At 59.3% G+C, this 15,706-nt stretch overlaps 5 protein-coding genes across 5 annotated transcripts; 2 read left to right on the top strand and 3 right to left on the bottom strand.

Annotated features, from left to right (window-relative positions):
* Positions 1 to 142: 142 nt before the first annotated feature.
* N657DRAFT_506807 (uncharacterized protein) lies at positions 143 to 853 on the bottom strand. Its single transcript, XM_062787708.1, has one exon. The coding sequence runs from the start codon at positions 593 to 595 to the stop codon at positions 224 to 226; it is 372 nt and encodes a 123-aa protein (XP_062646246.1). The 5' UTR covers positions 596 to 853; the 3' UTR covers positions 143 to 223.
* Positions 854 to 2,099: 1,246 nt separating this feature from the next.
* Positions 2,100 to 3,283, top strand: N657DRAFT_575932 (uncharacterized protein; the record flags this gene model as incomplete). The annotated part of the gene is made up of 2 exons (XM_062789141.1): positions 2,100 to 2,285; positions 2,345 to 3,283. The coding sequence occupies 2 exons, from the start codon at positions 2,100 to 2,102 to the stop codon at positions 3,281 to 3,283; spliced, it is 1,125 nt and encodes a 374-aa protein (XP_062646245.1).
* A 708-nt stretch (positions 3,284 to 3,991) lies between these two features.
* N657DRAFT_657280 (Pkinase-domain-containing protein) lies at positions 3,992 to 6,313 on the top strand (the record flags this gene model as incomplete). Its single annotated transcript, XM_062794795.1, has 3 exons — positions 3,992 to 4,425; positions 4,512 to 5,983; positions 6,045 to 6,313. 3 exons carry the CDS (start codon positions 3,992 to 3,994, stop codon positions 6,311 to 6,313), a joined length of 2,175 nt encoding a protein of 724 aa, XP_062646244.1.
* A 909-nt stretch (positions 6,314 to 7,222) lies between these two features.
* N657DRAFT_621966 (uncharacterized protein) lies at positions 7,223 to 11,566 on the bottom strand (the record flags this gene model as incomplete). The annotated part of the gene is made up of 2 exons (XM_062790637.1): positions 7,514 to 11,566; positions 7,223 to 7,465 (listed from the first exon to the last, which is right to left on the bottom strand). Exons 1-2 carry the CDS (start codon positions 11,375 to 11,377, stop codon positions 7,223 to 7,225), a joined length of 4,107 nt encoding a protein of 1,368 aa, XP_062646243.1. The 5' UTR covers positions 11,378 to 11,566.
* A 402-nt stretch (positions 11,567 to 11,968) lies between these two features.
* On the bottom strand, positions 11,969 to 15,369 carry N657DRAFT_621964 (uncharacterized protein; the record flags this gene model as incomplete). Its single annotated transcript, XM_062790636.1, has 3 exons — positions 15,085 to 15,369; positions 14,863 to 14,939; positions 11,969 to 14,792 (listed from the first exon to the last, which is right to left on the bottom strand). Exons 1-3 carry the CDS (start codon positions 15,118 to 15,120, stop codon positions 11,969 to 11,971), a joined length of 2,937 nt encoding a protein of 978 aa, XP_062646242.1. The 5' UTR covers positions 15,121 to 15,369.
* Positions 15,370 to 15,706: the final 337 nt, after the last annotated feature.

Here is a 15,706-nt window from a genome sequence, read left to right as displayed (position 1 = left end):
GCCCTTCGACCCAAGATAAGATGAAAGTCCAGTGCCTGGTCCCATACTCCGCTTGCTCTCATCGCCTGTGGGCAACTTCCTGACAGGAACGTGGGCAGGCGGGACGGACTCCCCCGCCTCCCACCGGACTCCCCCAATCCAGCTCAGTGAGGCAATGGGTTGCAGACCAAAAAATCCTGAGAGGGCGTTGTTTCGCGGAGGCAGTGTTCTGAATGATGCCATTCTAGTCTCGCCGACCGCTCCTCGCCGGAGTGCTGCGACTCAATCCTTCGATACCTTCGAAGTCGACGGGACATGGGACGGCAGGCGCATCGAGCGAGTCAGGGATGGAATATAGTTGCCGCCAGGTGACGGGAACAAAGAGCCTCATTTGCCACGGAAGCTGGTTGGTCAACTCACGCCAAGCGTCCGTCATCCAGTTGCCAGGATCATAAATGCCCATATCAAAACCACAAAATATTTGATAACATATGACCTGCCTGTATGTACCCTGGGTTCCTGCCCCGACAGAAGCGGCCGAAGAGTGCACTGCAACGAAAGCTACCAATATTGAGATTCTCCTCAAGACTAGTCGGTTCAAGCGATGCACTGACATCAACTCCGTTATTAGCCCTTGATCTCTCTCAACACATCGAGCTCCGAACGACACGCAGCAAATGACTGCAGCTAATCAGCAGGGTTTCATATAACACCCGCCAAGAGCCCTTGTCAACCGCCTAGTATGTCAGGATCAACAGTTGGCGTCTCGGTACTGTGCAGGTGCTGAGGGATCATTTCCCGTCTTTAGGTCCAGCCGCTGCACGCCGGCGGTCCTGGCGCCATGCAGCAGCACACGGCCGAGGTCCAGTAGATCGGGTCCTGGGTCTTAGACGACGGTACCACTAGGTAAGTAGCCGGCGCATGCGCCGCAACCATGGGATCCCCATGGAAGCCAGATATCAAGCCAGAGGCGCAAGACTCCGTGTCAATCGCATCAAACATCTTGATACGAGCCGCGGGGAACTGGTCTGTATCCGAGAGACACCGGAGGGATCCCCAGCAAGGCATAGGCCATAGTCAACGGAGCCCCAATGTAAAGTAGGCGTGGTCAAGTCCGAGGTCTGGCCGCGCCATGGTGTCGATCCAGAGAGCCCGAGGTATGACAAGGCCACACTGCAGGGTAGCTACAGCGGAAAAAGAGGTCAGCAACGCAAATCACACAAGGGGAGCAAATAGACGCCGGAAATGCGAACGCGTTGCTTGGCTCCAATGCCTTGAAAATAGGCACCGGGTGGCATTTAAGTCGATCGATCGGATGCCCTCTTGCCGTCTCGACTTCGAATCTCAACCCGGAGTAGCGGGATTCCGCTCTTCGATAGAGAAGGTGATGGGAGCGAATATGCCAAGAACATAGGCTAAGTATAGGATCAATGTTTTGAACATCCGAGGTCCTCGCCCGGCAGCAGTTAGAGCGAAAATCTAGCCAGGTGCCATTTGGAGGCTTCAAGGCTCAAAAGCATATTGAAGGGATGGTCGCAGCAATCCGATGGTGATGGAGAATTCGAGTGGGAGTGGCAGGTCTCGGCCGCTAGTGACAAAAGGGGAAATGTGGGTCTAGATCCAAAGCCGCCAGCACTGGCAGCAAGCTGTCAGCAGAATGGACCCCGGATACCTTGTCACTGGCTGCCAATAGTTATTTGTCCTGAATTCCAAAGTTCAACCTTTGATGGATTTTAGCTGTTCTGCCAAGGCAGGGTCATGTCAGTTTGTTGACCTCAGGAGTAGGGGGTGGGGCCAGGGGTCGAGTTTTTTCAGGGTTAGGGTCATCACAAAGCCGTCTCGCTGATTACCCGGCAGCACGGGCCAGTCCCCCCGCCGACAGCATCTCGCCTGTGCTGCAAAGCAACCGGAGTCCTGACAGGAATGATTGGTAGGTACGGATGTAGCGAATCCTAGAAACGGGCTGCTGACGACAGTAAACGCACTTTGCATCCTTTCCTATCTACCTCCGACGCCCGCGGTGCCTGTCTGCGCTCGCACCCATCTGAAAAGACGATAAGCGTCTGTCGACCTCATTTGCTTTCAATCGCTGCATCTATGCTGCTGCCGCCGCTTACGAGATGAAACCCGTCATTGCTGTGCCCGCGACGCTGCTGCTCGTGTACCGGGCCTACTCAAAAAAATCACTGACGCCTGGCGGTATCTTGGCCGCGACGCTCACAGCCATCGCACATGCTATTCATCCGTGGAACCTGCCGTTCGCTCTACTCGTCGTCTTCTTCCTGGCTGGGACACGCGCAACCCATGTAAGAGACCGGCTCCCGTTACCCAGGCTGTCGGTTCCGTGGCTAATGGTAGCTTGTAGGTCAAGGAGCACGTCAAGGCCAGCCTCACGTTGAAATCGGGCGGCTCCTCTGGCGGCGATGGCCCTCGTACTCACGTACAAGTGCTCGCCAACTCGCTCACTGCATCCATCCTATCATTGCTCCATGCTTACCAGCTCCGGTCGCGTGAGGCAGCCCTTCTCGGCTCGCCGGCCGACCACCCAGGCAGCCTCTGTTTTGCATGGGGCGGCGACCTACTGGTCGTCGGCATCATCGCCAACTACGCTTGTGTCGCCGCCGACACGTTGAGCTCCGAGCTGGGCATTCTCGCCAAGGGCCAACCGCGTCTGATCACCAGCCTTACGCTGCGCAAGGTGCCACGGGGCACCAACGGCGGCGTTACGCTCACGGGTCTCGCTGCCGGCCTCCTCGGAAGCGTCATCATAGTCACGTCCGCCATGCTATTGACGCCGTTTTGCACCGCCAATACCACCGGCAAGCTCGGCGGCGGAGCACCGTGGTCGAGCGAGCAGCGGCGGACGCTGATTTTAGGCCTGACGCTCTGGGGGCTGTTGGGCAGCGTGGTTGACAGCATCCTCGGCGGGCTGTTCCAACGCAGCGTAAAGGACGTGCGCAGCGGCAAGATCGTCGAGGGCGAGGGCGGCGTGCGCGTGCTAGTATCCGCTGAGCGGGAGCAGGACGTGGCGGCCGGTGTCAAGGCTGCCTTGCTGAATGGCGAGGGCGAGTTTGCCGTCGAGGAGACGGACCCCACCACCCCGCTAGACAAGTACGACGCCCACAATAAACATCGTAAGGCGAGCTTCGGGGATGAGAAGCCGTCGCGAGTGGTCGAGACTGGGTGGGACTTGTTGGACAACAACGACGTCAACTTCCTGATGGCATTCGGCATGAGCATCGGCGCCATGGCCGTGGCCTCGTGGTATTGGCAGGTCCCACTCTCTTCGGTTTTCCCACCTTGACAGCGTGGAAGCTGCAAGGTAATTAAGCCAATTCAAAGCATGCCGATATCGGTTAGGTTACCCTCCGGCACGATGTTGTACAAGTACCATCTGCCAGTGCAGCCAAAACATATGCAAACAATGATCCCCCTCCACTACTATTATTGCCTAACAACAGGTTCAGAATTGTCTTCAGACTGGAATTGTAGTGACAGGCAATTCCACGACTCTGCCGAAGCACCAACAGAAAGTAAAAGAAAACCGGAAATGGAACGAGAGGAAAAAGAACGAAAAGTCAAACAAATTGGGAAGACTACCGCAGTGCTTGCGTTGGCTTGTTGGGGCCCGTAATCGTAACCGGACATTTAAATTTGCGATACCTTACTGAGGCAAACCAGGTAAACCAAGCAGCAAGAATCACAGGAGCATATCGCCAAGTCGCAGATTGCCATGCACCTGCTGTACGGACTAATTGAGGCGTGACAAGCCCCACTATCTCACAAATCCAGAGTCTCCACGTGCACCAACGCCGACATAATCCCCGCCGAAACGGCTCACGCTGGCTTTCACCCCCATTCCCTCCAATGTTCCCCTAGCCCACTCGTTACGGGATGCAGGACAGAGTGGACACGCTGCTTTGACATCTACTCCACACGCGCAGCCAGAAGGCTCCATCTGGAACCGGATTTAGACGGAGAGCTAGCCTCTGCTCTGCGAGTCTCGGCAGCCATGGCTCAGGCCTACGATGACGAGGAGCTGTCCATCTCCCTGTCCCCATCGCAGATCCGGCGCAACAGGTGGCCTGGCGAGGGGCAGCACCACCACCACCACCATCATCATCACGACCATCACCAACAGTCGGCCCCGGGTTCCGCCTCCATCGACACCGCCATCATGTCCTCCGGCTCCGCCCACAATTCAAATAATGCCTCGCTCCGCGACAAGACGCGCACCGAGCAGCGCATCGGCGCTTACAACATTGTCAAGACGCTCGGCGAGGGCAGCTTCGGCAAGGTCAAGCTGGCCGTGCATCGCGGTACCGGCCAGCAGGTCGCCCTCAAAATCATCTCGCGCAAGAACCTTATCAGCCGCGACATGCAAGGTCGCGTTGAACGTGAGATCGAATACCTGCAGCTGCTCCGCCACCCGCACATCATTAAGCTGTGAGCCACTGCTTCCTTCCTTTCTTTCACCGTCCCCATCGAGCCGTTCCAACGGCTGACCTATTGTCTCTGTCGCTTCTTGCCAGGTACACTGTCATCAAGACACCCACCGAGATCATCATGGTGCTCGAGTACGCCGGCGGCGAGCTGTTCGACTACATTGTCGCCCACGGGAAGATGCAGGAGGACGAGGCCCGCCGCTTCTTTCAGCAGATGCTCTGCGCCGTCGAGTACTGCCACCGCCACAAAATTGTCCACCGCGACCTCAAGCCTGAGAATCTGCTGCTCGACGATAACCTCAACGTCAAGATTGCCGACTTTGGCCTGAGCAACATCATGACCGACGGCAACTTCCTCAAAACCAGCTGCGGCTCGCCCAACTACGCCGCCCCCGAAGTCATTGGCGGCAAGCTATACGCCGGGCCGGAGGTGGACGTCTGGAGCTGCGGCGTCATCCTCTACGTCCTGCTCGTCGGTCGTTTACCCTTCGACCACGAGCATATACCCACCCTGTTTGCCAAGATCGCGCGGGGCAGCTACATGGTGCCAACCTGGATGAGTCCCGGCGCCGCGAACCTGATCAAGAAGATGCTCGTTGTGAACCCTGTCCAGCGCGCCACCATCGAAGACATCCGCCAAGACCCCTGGTTCCTCAAAGACTTGCCCGCCTACCTCCACCCGCCCGTCGAAGAGTTCCTCAACACCGGCGTTGACCCAAATAAGGCCATCAAGGTGAGCGACATTGCCCCTCATGCACCGCCACAAGAGCAGGAGAAGCTTCACAACGAAGTCACGGAAAAGATCAGCAAGACCATGGGGTACGGCAAACGAGATGTCGAGGAAGCCCTCGAGGCCGACGAGCCTTCTGCCATCAAGGACGCCTACATGATTGTCCGCGAGAACAAGCTCATGCAGAGTACGCAACTGGCCGGTCACGGTGCCGAAGAGCCAACCCCCAGCCCCTTGCTGGATCCGAACATGTCGTCAGCTCGGTCGGTCGCTTCCACAAGCACGGGGACATCGCCCAGGCCGCCCTATGTGAGCAAAGTCGGTATTCTCCCGAGCAGTTTGACGGTATACCACAAAGCATTCATGGAGCGCGAGAGGGCCAGGGCCGAGGGTATTGAGGTTCCGGACGCGCCGCTTACTGCGCCCGAACCCGCTACGCAGCCGCGAAACCAGGCCGAGCAGGAAGAGTCACTCCGGCGGCTGAAGCCTCACTCCCGCAGCTTTGTTCGCTTGGATGAGGCGAGCCGCCCACAAAGTCTGACGCCTGTGAACCCGCCAGCAAAAAAGAACAAACCGGTCAAATGGCAGTTTGGGATTCGCTCCCGGAATGCACCATGGGAAGCGCTGTTGTGCATCTACAAGGCGCTTAATAAGCTGGGCGCCGCCTGGATTGTGGACGAGGATTATGAGTCAGCCCATCAGGACGACGAACATAGCGACTACGACGGCGGGCGGCACTCGCGAAAGTCATCGTCAGGCGTAGACCCCACGGAACTGTACAAGCTCCCAGCAGATCCCTGGCATATCAACATCCGCTGGGCGACAGACAGTGTGTTGATCCCTTCTCTTCTGTCCATAACACCTCAGTATAGTTGACTCGATCATCACAGAACTCCAAAAGCGCTCGGTTGCCTCGATGCTAAGCGAGGCTGGAGCGAATACTCAAGTTACCCACGAGGGGCAAGACTTTCAAGTGGTCGCTATGCGCATGGAGATACAGATATACGAAATGGAGCCTGGAGTTTTCCTCGTCGACTTCAAGGTCGACGGATACGAGACGCCCGACGGCAAGCTCCTCGAGGACAAGGATGTCACGAGCCCTTTCCCGTTCCTAGACATGGCCGCCAGGCTCATCATGCAGTTGGCCGATGCGGATTAGCAGCCTCGTCTCACTCCCACGTGTGTCATGCCCATGATGGCTCGAGCGGTTAGTCCACTTACTGCCCTGTCGTTTTGGACTAGTTTTTGCTTGGTGCCATTTATCAGCGGGCTCCTCGTTTCTGCTTATCCTGCCCCATGTTTGGATTATCGTGCACCGTCGGATCGGGGAACTGGGGAACTGGAGGCGTTCGAGATACAGGCTGCTCGTGGCGCGAAGACCGAAGGGTATCGATGCCCTCACGCACCGCTTCGCGCCGATACCGCGCGTGGACTGGAGTGGGCGGCATTGGGGGGTTACCATTGTCTTGGGTGATGGAATGAGGGCTGCCTGCGACGGAATGGACCTGGACCCAGGGCCATAACTGGCGAGTGCCCTCGGGGCTGGCAACCGCGGCTAGCTACCAGTTGGCGCCGTACTATAACATGCCGAACGGGGTCGCTTTCGCCGTACCGGCAGTCGGGACCGCCCAGCACATTGTCCCAGTGCGGACAAAATATACTGTCTCCGACTGAGTTGTCAAGTGTCTCGGGCAGGGCAGGGGCAGTGATGTTCTCCGAGGGTCGCTTTTCACCGAACAAGCTTGGTCTGTCCCCTTCACGAGCCCTACAAGCTTGAGGCTCCTCTTTATCGATCATCATTCCACGAGGAGACTGGAATTGGAGTGGCAGCAGCGCAAATCTCAACTCTGTAGCTCGAGCATAGAAGAGGTACCAACATCGGTTTCTTATAGCGCTTTGTATTCTACTTGGGACCAAGATACCCCTTTCCTTCCCTTTTCTCTCTCTCATTCATGACTGTGATGAGTCAACTGATGGTAGTTTTCTACAACGCGATACACTTGCCGAATGTGCTTTCGTACCACGCGAGCTAGACGCAACGCTATGCCGTGCTACTACTAACCTTAATCTATGCCTGCAACGCCGTCTCCTCCCTCGCCGCGAGTGACCCTTTCTTCCAGCTCTGCATTGGGTCCGGCGCCTGCCCTAGCGCCTTCTCCTGGCCAACCTTGCCCCAGCCTCCGCCGCCCGGCGTGTACACAATGATGCGGTCGCCCGCCTTCATGGGCGCGCTATTCTTGGCGCCCAGGTTGATGAAGCGCTCCTCGTACTCGGCGTCGTCGTTGCCGTTTCCATCCGTGTTGTTGTCCTCCTCCACACCATCACCACCAGCAACCCTGCTGTCCCGTTGTCCTTCGACGCCCGTCTGCTGCAGCTTCCTAAGACTGCTCTCCCAGCTGGCCTTCTTCACCCTCCTCACCCACAGGTTCAGCCCGCACTGGCCGTCCTCGCCGCCGGCCATGCCATACGGCCGGAACACGCGCCGCTCGCTCAGGATGGACACCTGCACGGGGATGCGGAACTCGATATCGCGCACGACGCCATCCCCGCCACGATGCTGGCCCCTCCCGCCCGACCCCTTACGAATCGAAAACTCGCGCAGCAGGACGGGATACCGGCGCTCAAACACCTCCGAATCGGTGATGCGCGTGTTGGTCATGTGCACGTGCACGCCGTCGGTGCCCTCCCAGGTCGGGCCCGCGCCGCTGCCGCCGGCGATGGTCTCGTAGTAGCCGAAGCCGCGCACCTCTTGCTGGCCCGAGACGTTGCCACCAAAGCCAAAGGTAAGGTTGTTGCAGTCGCCCTGGCTGGCGGCGCAGGCCTCGAAGGCGCGAAAGATGACGTCGGTCACACGCTGCGAGGTGAGCACGTTGCCGCCGACAACGGCGGCGTTGTCCGAGGGCGAGAGGAGCGACTTGGGCGGGATCTTGACCGTAATGGGCTTGAGGCAGCCCTGATTGAGCGGGATGTCCTCTCTGATCATGCAGCGCAGCGCGTAGATGATGGCCGAGTATGAGATGGCCTCGGGCGCGTTGATGTTGCCGTACACCTCGGGCCCCGTGCCGGCAAAGTCAAAGACGGCCTCGCCCCTGTCCCGGTCGATGACAATCTGGAGGCGGATCGGGCTGCCGTCGTCCATGAAGTCCTCGGCCGACAGGTCCTTGCCCTGGAAGCGGTCGTGGACGGCCCGGAGGAGGTTGCGCACCTGGAGCTCGGCGTTGTTCTGGATGGCCACCATGTAGAACTGGACTGTGTCCTCGCCGTACTCGGCGATGAGGCCCTCGATCAGGGAGATGCCCTTCTGGTTGGCTGACACCTGGGCGCGGAGATCGTTGATGTTGTCGGCGAGGCAGCGGGTGCCGCTGCAGCCGGGGTATTTGGCCGGCTCCTTGTAGAAGAGCTCGATCACGCGCTCTTCGTTGAACTTGCCCTCGCTGACGAGCTTCTCGCTCTTGATGGCGGCGCCTTCTTGTTGGAGTTCTCGCGAATGCGGCGGCATGCTGCCGGCCGTGATGCCTCCGATGTCTGCATGGTGTGCGCGCGAGGCGGCGTAGAACAGGATCTTGTCCCCTGCTTCGTTGAAAGCCGGCATGATGAGCGTCACATCGGGAAGATGCGTGCCGCCATAGGATGGATGGTTCGAGATAATTACGTCTCCTTTTTTGAGCTTGCCTTTCCATATCTCGGCCTGCCGCCGCACGCAGGTCGACATGGAGCCCAAGTGGACTGGCAGGTGAGGAGCGTTGGCTACCAGGCCGCCTGTGGCATCAAATATGGCGCAAGAGAAGTCGAGCCGCTCCTTGACGTTGGTGCTGACACTGGTCTTCTGCAGGGCCCGTCCCATCTGCTCGGCGATGGCCATGAACCTGTGGCCAAAGATGCTGAGCATGATGGGGTCCACTTCGCGCTCTCCCGAGGCCTTCGAGTAGCGGTCCTTTTCGCTCTCGGGAAGATCGATGACGACGTGCGTCTCGAGCACGAGGGCGGTAGCATTCGGCGTGACTACAATGGTTTGGGTGCCGTCTGCCAGCATGGCAGGGCCCTTGACGGCCTCTCCCACCGCGAGACTCTCGAGCTTGTAGATGGGCGTGTCCACCCGTCCGCCCTCAAAGTAGACCTTGGCCACGGAGTGCTTCTTATCAGGCTTCACGTCCTTGCGAGTGACGGTTCTCAGCTGCTCGTCCGCGCTCTTCTCCTCGTAGCGGAAGCTCCTGCCAATGCCCCTGACCCGAACATCGTCAACGATGATGTCTCGGTCGTCCAGGGTGAAACCAAACTCGTAGCGATGGTGCTTCACAAAGGCCGCGCCATAATCCCATTCGTGCTCGCCCTCGGTCGGCTTGATGATCATGAGGGCTGACTCGGTGCCGCGGTACCTCATGTTGAGATACTCCTCAAAGACAATCTCGTTGTCCTCGAAACCTTGATCGCGGAGGGCCTGGCGGGACTTGTCCTTGAGGGCTTCCACCTTCTTCTTCAGCTGATCCACCACGTCGCTCTTGTCACTCCAGACGGCCGACTCAGGTTCCTGCCTCTCGTCGACAACGTCGGCCAGGGCCATGCCGTAGGCCGAGAGAACAGAAGAGTATCGGTGGATCAAGATCTGCTTGATGCCCAGAGACTCGGCAATAGCCACGGCATGCTGGCCACCTGCCCCGCCAAAAGTAGCCAGGCGATGCTTGGACGTGTCGTGGCCCTTGGCCTCGGTGATGCTCCTGATGGGCCGCGTCATGGTCTCGTTGGCGACGGTCAAGAATCCATAGGCAACCTCGTCAATGTCCATTGCCTTGCCAGTCTCCCTATGGATTTGATCCGCCAACTCCTGCAGGACTTTCCTGCTGGCTTCCCGGTCCAGCCCCTCGTCCTCATTCTTGCCGAAGATCTTGGGAAAGAATTCCGGCAGCAGCCTCCCGAGGAACAAGTTGGCGTCGGTCACCGTGGCAGGGCCCCCTTTTCGATAACACGCCGGGCCGGGGTGAGCGCCGGCAGATTCGGGACCAACCACAAAAAGGCCGTTCCGGAAGAAGAGCATGGAGCCGCCGCCCGCCGCGACGGTGTTGATGTCGAGCTGGGGAGACTGGATGGTGACGCCGGCTGTGGTCGTCTCAAACGTGTGGTCATACCGGCCCTCGCCATACCGCGAGACGTCGGTGCTGGTGCCGCCCATGTCGAAGCCAATGACGGGGATTTTCGTCTTCTCGTCATACGACGTGATGGCATACCCGACGACACCACCGGCCGGCCCCGACAGGATGGCCCTCAGCCCGGTAAACTTGTCGACATCCACCAGCCCACCGTCACTCTGCATAAACTCGCAACGAGCGCCCTTGTTCCCCTCGCCCTGCTTCACGCTCTTGGTGCCCAGCCCGCCCTTGAACCCCTGCTGAAACCCCGATATGTACCGCTTGATGGCCGGCGTGAGGTACGCATCGGCACACACCGACGTCGCTCTCGGGACCAGCTTGATCATGGGCATCAGCTCGTGGCTGAGCGAGACATGCCGGAACCCAATCTCCCTCGCCACCTCGCCCACCAGCGCCTCGTGGTCCGGGAACGTGTAGGCGTGCATCAGACACACGGCAATGCTCCGAATGCCGCCGTCAAACACCCGCTGCAGCTGTTCCCTTACCGCCTCCCGGTCCGGCCTCCTCAGGACCCTCACAGCCTCCCCCGACAAGCCCATGACCAAGTCCGCCCCCTCCGCCTCGGCCGTCCCGACCCGCACATCCACCTTGGTCACCCTCCGCTCCGGGTCCTCAGCATAATCCTCCAGCGTGACCCGCTCATCCACCTCAACCACACTCGAATACAGTACCTCAGGCTTGCGAATAGCCAGATCAAAGATCCTCGGCCGCGACTGGTTCCCAATGGCCAGACAATCCCCGAAACCCTTTGTCACGACCAGCGCTATCTTCTCGCCCTTGCGCTCGAGCAGCGCGTTGGTGGCCACGGTGGTGCCCATGCGGATCGAGTCGATGCAGCTCGTGTCGAGGGCCTGGCCACGCGGGATGTCGCGGCCCAAAAAGTGCGACATGATGCGGCGAATGCCCTCGAGCGGCGCGTCACTGTAGTTGGCCGGGTCCTCGGACAGCAACTTGATGACAACGTCCTTGCCGTCGTAGTTGCCCACGCAGTCGGTGAAGGTGCCGCCGCGGTCGATGGCGATGCGGATGCCCCGCTGTCTGGGGAGGGCGTCGGATGAAGAGGCGGAGGGGCCGGCCATGGTGGGGTGTTGTTGTGGCCAGGGGATGAAATGTGATGGGAGATGGGCCCTTGTTCTCTTCCAACAATGAGAGTCCGAGGATCCTCAACAAGGGAACCTCGAATCAAGTGAGGACTGAGAAGCAACCTCCTTTATGACGAATGGAGGATGCGAGTGGAAACGAGACAACGCTGAAAAGGGAGGCTGTGAGAAAAGATGAGGCTTTGAGATGGTATACTGAGCGAACCGTGATATCTCCGTTTGTTTGGTAATCAAACAGAACGGCGGATCCCCACAGGGTCCGTAAGGCTGGGACGGGACCAGTTAGAATATAGGTATCTCGTCACATCAAGACAACCTCCGGCAACGGCGGCCGATTGCCCCGCACTCTCTCGGCTTCCAGCGGCCGATCCATTCCCAATCGAAGCCCCCGCATGAGGGTTTTCCCTATGTCCAAGTCCCAGAAACCCCTTTTCTGCCCCCAACACTATGTCCAGAAATGGGCAGACGTAAACACGTAGCAGGTACTGTAACAACAACACGCTAGACCGACGCAGATACAACATCCCCTATTTGCGCCAAACACAACGGGCCCGCTTTTGATCGCTAAACCTAACCAGCAAAAAGATCCACCACCCCTGACCAAGTACCCCTGGCCCTCTCCTCCCAGTATCCATCCTTGCCGCCCTTCAGCCGCCAGACCTCCTCCCCGTCCTGGGCGGTTGCCGCTTTCACAAACCACCTGGGCCTATACTCTTCGCCCTTCTCTTCCATGACCCGCCTCCTCTGCCGCTGCGCCTCTTCCAGCTTGATCTTCCACTCCTCGGCCTGATCCAGCTCCCCCTGCTCCGCGAGACGCTGGTCCGGCCGCAGCCTGCTGTCCGTCGGCGGCAGCTTGCCCATCTCAATCGGCGTGATCTCGTTGAGGCTCGCCGCAAAAGTTGTCAGGCCGTACGTGTTCGCCGCGTTCTCCACCAGGCTGCCGACCCTCCAAATCTCCTTGCCGCCGGGCATCGTCTTGAGCGCGCCGGTCCACGTCCCGTTCATCGACAGCCCCGCGGGCGCGCCATCCGGCCCAAACACCTCGACCGCCACCTCCTCCCCGCGCCCGCCAAACACCCCCTTGGACCGGAACTCGATCGCCGCCTTGGCACCCGTGCTGTCGTTGCACACGTGCATCGAGCCCACGGGCTCGACGTATTTCTCGCCCATGACGACGTTCCTCAAAAACACCGTGGCCGTGTTCCAGCTGTAGTGTTCCTCAGCGCCGTCCGGCAGGCGCAGCGTCACCCTCACCCGCCCGTCCGTCGTCAGCTCGGCGCTCTTCCCCCAGAACTTCTGCGTCGGCGCCGGCGACTGCGCAAAGGACCAGTGCGCGCTGTCCGCTTGCATCGCCAGCCGGACGGGCCGGTGCGTCACTTTCTCGACTAGCAGGCGGAACCCGCCCGGTACCTCGGCCTCGGAGCGGACCAGTTCATACGTCTCGCCGAGCAGGGGGTTGAAGGGTTTCCGGATGGCGCGTTCCTTGGCGCGCCCGTTGCTGAAGTGGGAGATGGCAAACGCAGCGACGCGGAGAAGGCGCTGCGCCGCCTGGCTCTGTTGCGCCGCCGCGTCGAGGAGCTGGGCGTACTCGAGTTGTTCGGCCATGCGCTGGAGAAGCGAGATGGGTTCGTTGGCCGAGACAGGCATGGATATCGTGCTGAGGTCCTTTCCCACGTTTTTGCGGACAAAGGCTATCAAGCTGGGTGGCAGCACCTTTGCCGGGGGGATTGTCTTGCGTCGGGGGATGACCTCGGTGATGGGGAGCGGTGACAGTGACTTTGGCTTTGCAGGAAACAAGCTGCTGGTGCCATTTTCAGTGTGCGGAGGCTCCTCGTCGTCGATGGAGGAGACGGACGAGGATTCGTGAATGGATACCTCGTCAGCGTCCGAGGCGGCCGTGTCTTCCTCGCTTTGGTGGTTGATAAGCACTAGCTGGTTTTGCGACTTGTCCGAGTCGCCAGCTTCGGCATCAAAGAACTCTTCAACAGTCGATGCTGTGGATTCAACGCTCTTCCTGGGGGCGGACGCTTGCACTGCTGGTATGCGCCGCCGCTTGCTGGTGTTCAGGAGGGCCGAGAACTCGACGACGACCGAGTCCAGGTCTTTTAGCAAAGCTGCGCAGTTGTTATACGTGTCTCGTTCGTCCTGAAAAGCCCTGGGCGATTTTGAGCCGTTTGAAACCAGCGCGGCAGTGGCGGGCGTTGGGATAGCGAGAGATGCCCCGGCAATACTCTGGAAAGATTGGGGTGTCATAGAAGGCGATGAGCCGCCCGCCTTGCGCTTCCAGAACGACTTTCTCTCGGGCTGCGGCGATAAGTAGCCATCGGAATCCTCGGGCACCGTGGGAGTACTTGGCGACAGTGGGGTTCCATGGTTGCTCTGCTTTTGAGCTGCCAGGTCCTTGACCAGGCGCCTGAGAGCGTCTCTGGTGCCAACTATCCTGCTGACCAGGGATTCGACCTGCTGCCATTCCCTATCCTCCTCTTGCTGAGTATTGGGAACGGTCAAGGCAGGCTGTCGGGTTTGTCCGTGCAATTCCGAGGCCAGCTCGTCGACAGCACTCTCCAAGCCCCGCGCGATTTTGCTCGCACGTTCCAGTGCCCGGGCCCAGTCCGCAAACTCTTTCGGATTGGACGCCTTCAAGTGCCAGACCTCGGCGCCGGAGTCGATGGTGATTTCGCGCCGCCTCTCGTCGGCGGCAATGGCCGCTAAGCTGAGGGGAATGGCACCCCTGAGGGCCGACGAGTTGCGGTTGTGGTAGTACGAGAGCGTACAGGTGGCATAGTCGAGCGAGAAGAAGCGCCTGGCGTAACCCTGTCCCTTCTTCCGCCTCCTCTTGAGCAAGACGCCAACATGGTAGGAACTCGGTGCCCCTCCGTCGCTCCTCCCCGCAATCGACAGTGCACGTCCTCTTGCACTGTGGCTGTGTAGGCTGTCGACAGATTCAGAGGTAACAGCGCCCAACCGCGGGCTGTTGGTATGCTTTCCCAGACTTGACCGACTTGTGCTAGCCGCTGGTCCGGCCTGGAGGTTGGGTAGATGGCGTGCCGTCTGCGGCGGGGCGCCCGTCGGATAAATCAACAGCACGAATGTGGCCGTCTTGGATGTCTGCTTGGAAAAGGTGTTGTCGAAGACTAGGCCGAACATGCCACCATCCGTGACATCGTACGTGCCCACCGAAACCTTGTCTGCCTCGCATTTGCCGTGCCATTTTATGGGGATAAATCCCTTCTTCGCAAGCTGGTCCTGGGCGGTGCTGACATCCCTCTTGCCGAAGAGCCCGGGCTTGGACTCGGCAGTTCCGTCTGTGTGCTGTTCGATAGTGTTGATTTCGTCGGATAGTGAGGAAAAGTTCGTGCCGCCCGTTCCTGGATGCTTAACGATGGCAAAATTTCTGTATGCGCAGGCAGGGTCAGCAGAGCGGCCCGAAGGAAGAGATTCCCATGGAGAGTTGCCCGGGTTACATTGACTTCTTGTGCGGCTGCACGCTCCAAGAAATGGTGTGGCCGGAATCGACCTTGACCCATCGCACAATGTAGGCCTGTGGTGAAGGGCAAACGACGCCGAGTTAGCATTTGGACAAGAGAGTATACCCGGGCGCACTGCGAACGAGGACGGACAGGACCCGGCTCTTGAGGCGCGAGGCAGGCCGGACAGTCGTTCCAAGTTGCGATGTTAGGACACACCTTGCTGTGGATTTCCAACTGCTCGATGCCAGCCATGGTGCGCGATTGCACCCGTGGGTTCTGGCGCGCCGAAGAACCGCTTGCTCGCTGTCACCAACTCTGAGATCTCCGTAAGTACCTGAGGGAAGGCGGGGCGACTGGGTCTCCACTGCCGCACAATTGAAGCGCGATTTGGGCTGAAGCGTCCGAGAGCAATGTGATCGAAGCTGGGAATTGTGTAGGACTCCGAATTGCAAACCAAGCGTCGGCTCCGAGTACTCGTGTCTGTCCGGACACGGCGAGCCCGGGTATGCGCGCAGTGGGGCTGCCAACCCCTTCGACAATCTTGTTCTTTTCTGGAGACACCTGTTAACGTTACGTATCCGACCATTCCTATTCGGGCAAGCGCCGCAAGCAATCGATTGTTCTGGCAGGGGCACCTCAGCGAGGTCAGCCCTATGGACACCTCGGATAGGAGCAGCAAAACTAGGCCCGGCAGACTCGGTCCCTGAGGCTCCAGAAACATGGCGAAAAGCCAGCATGCTCCCGGTCGATCCGATATGAAGTAGAAGGTATGGGACAACCGGCGCAGGAGCACGTCACCGGCTCGCAGCTGGCCAACAACATGCCCGAGGGCCTCGCC

The sequence above is a fragment of the Parathielavia appendiculata genome (genome assembly GCF_033297405.1).
Source record: "Parathielavia appendiculata strain CBS 731.68 unplaced genomic scaffold N657scaffold_9, whole genome shotgun sequence".
Lineage (NCBI taxonomy): Eukaryota > Fungi > Ascomycota > Sordariomycetes > Sordariales > Chaetomiaceae > Parathielavia > Parathielavia appendiculata.
The sequence above is the reverse complement of the archived record's forward strand: the minus strand, read 5'-3'. Positions and strand labels throughout refer to the sequence as shown.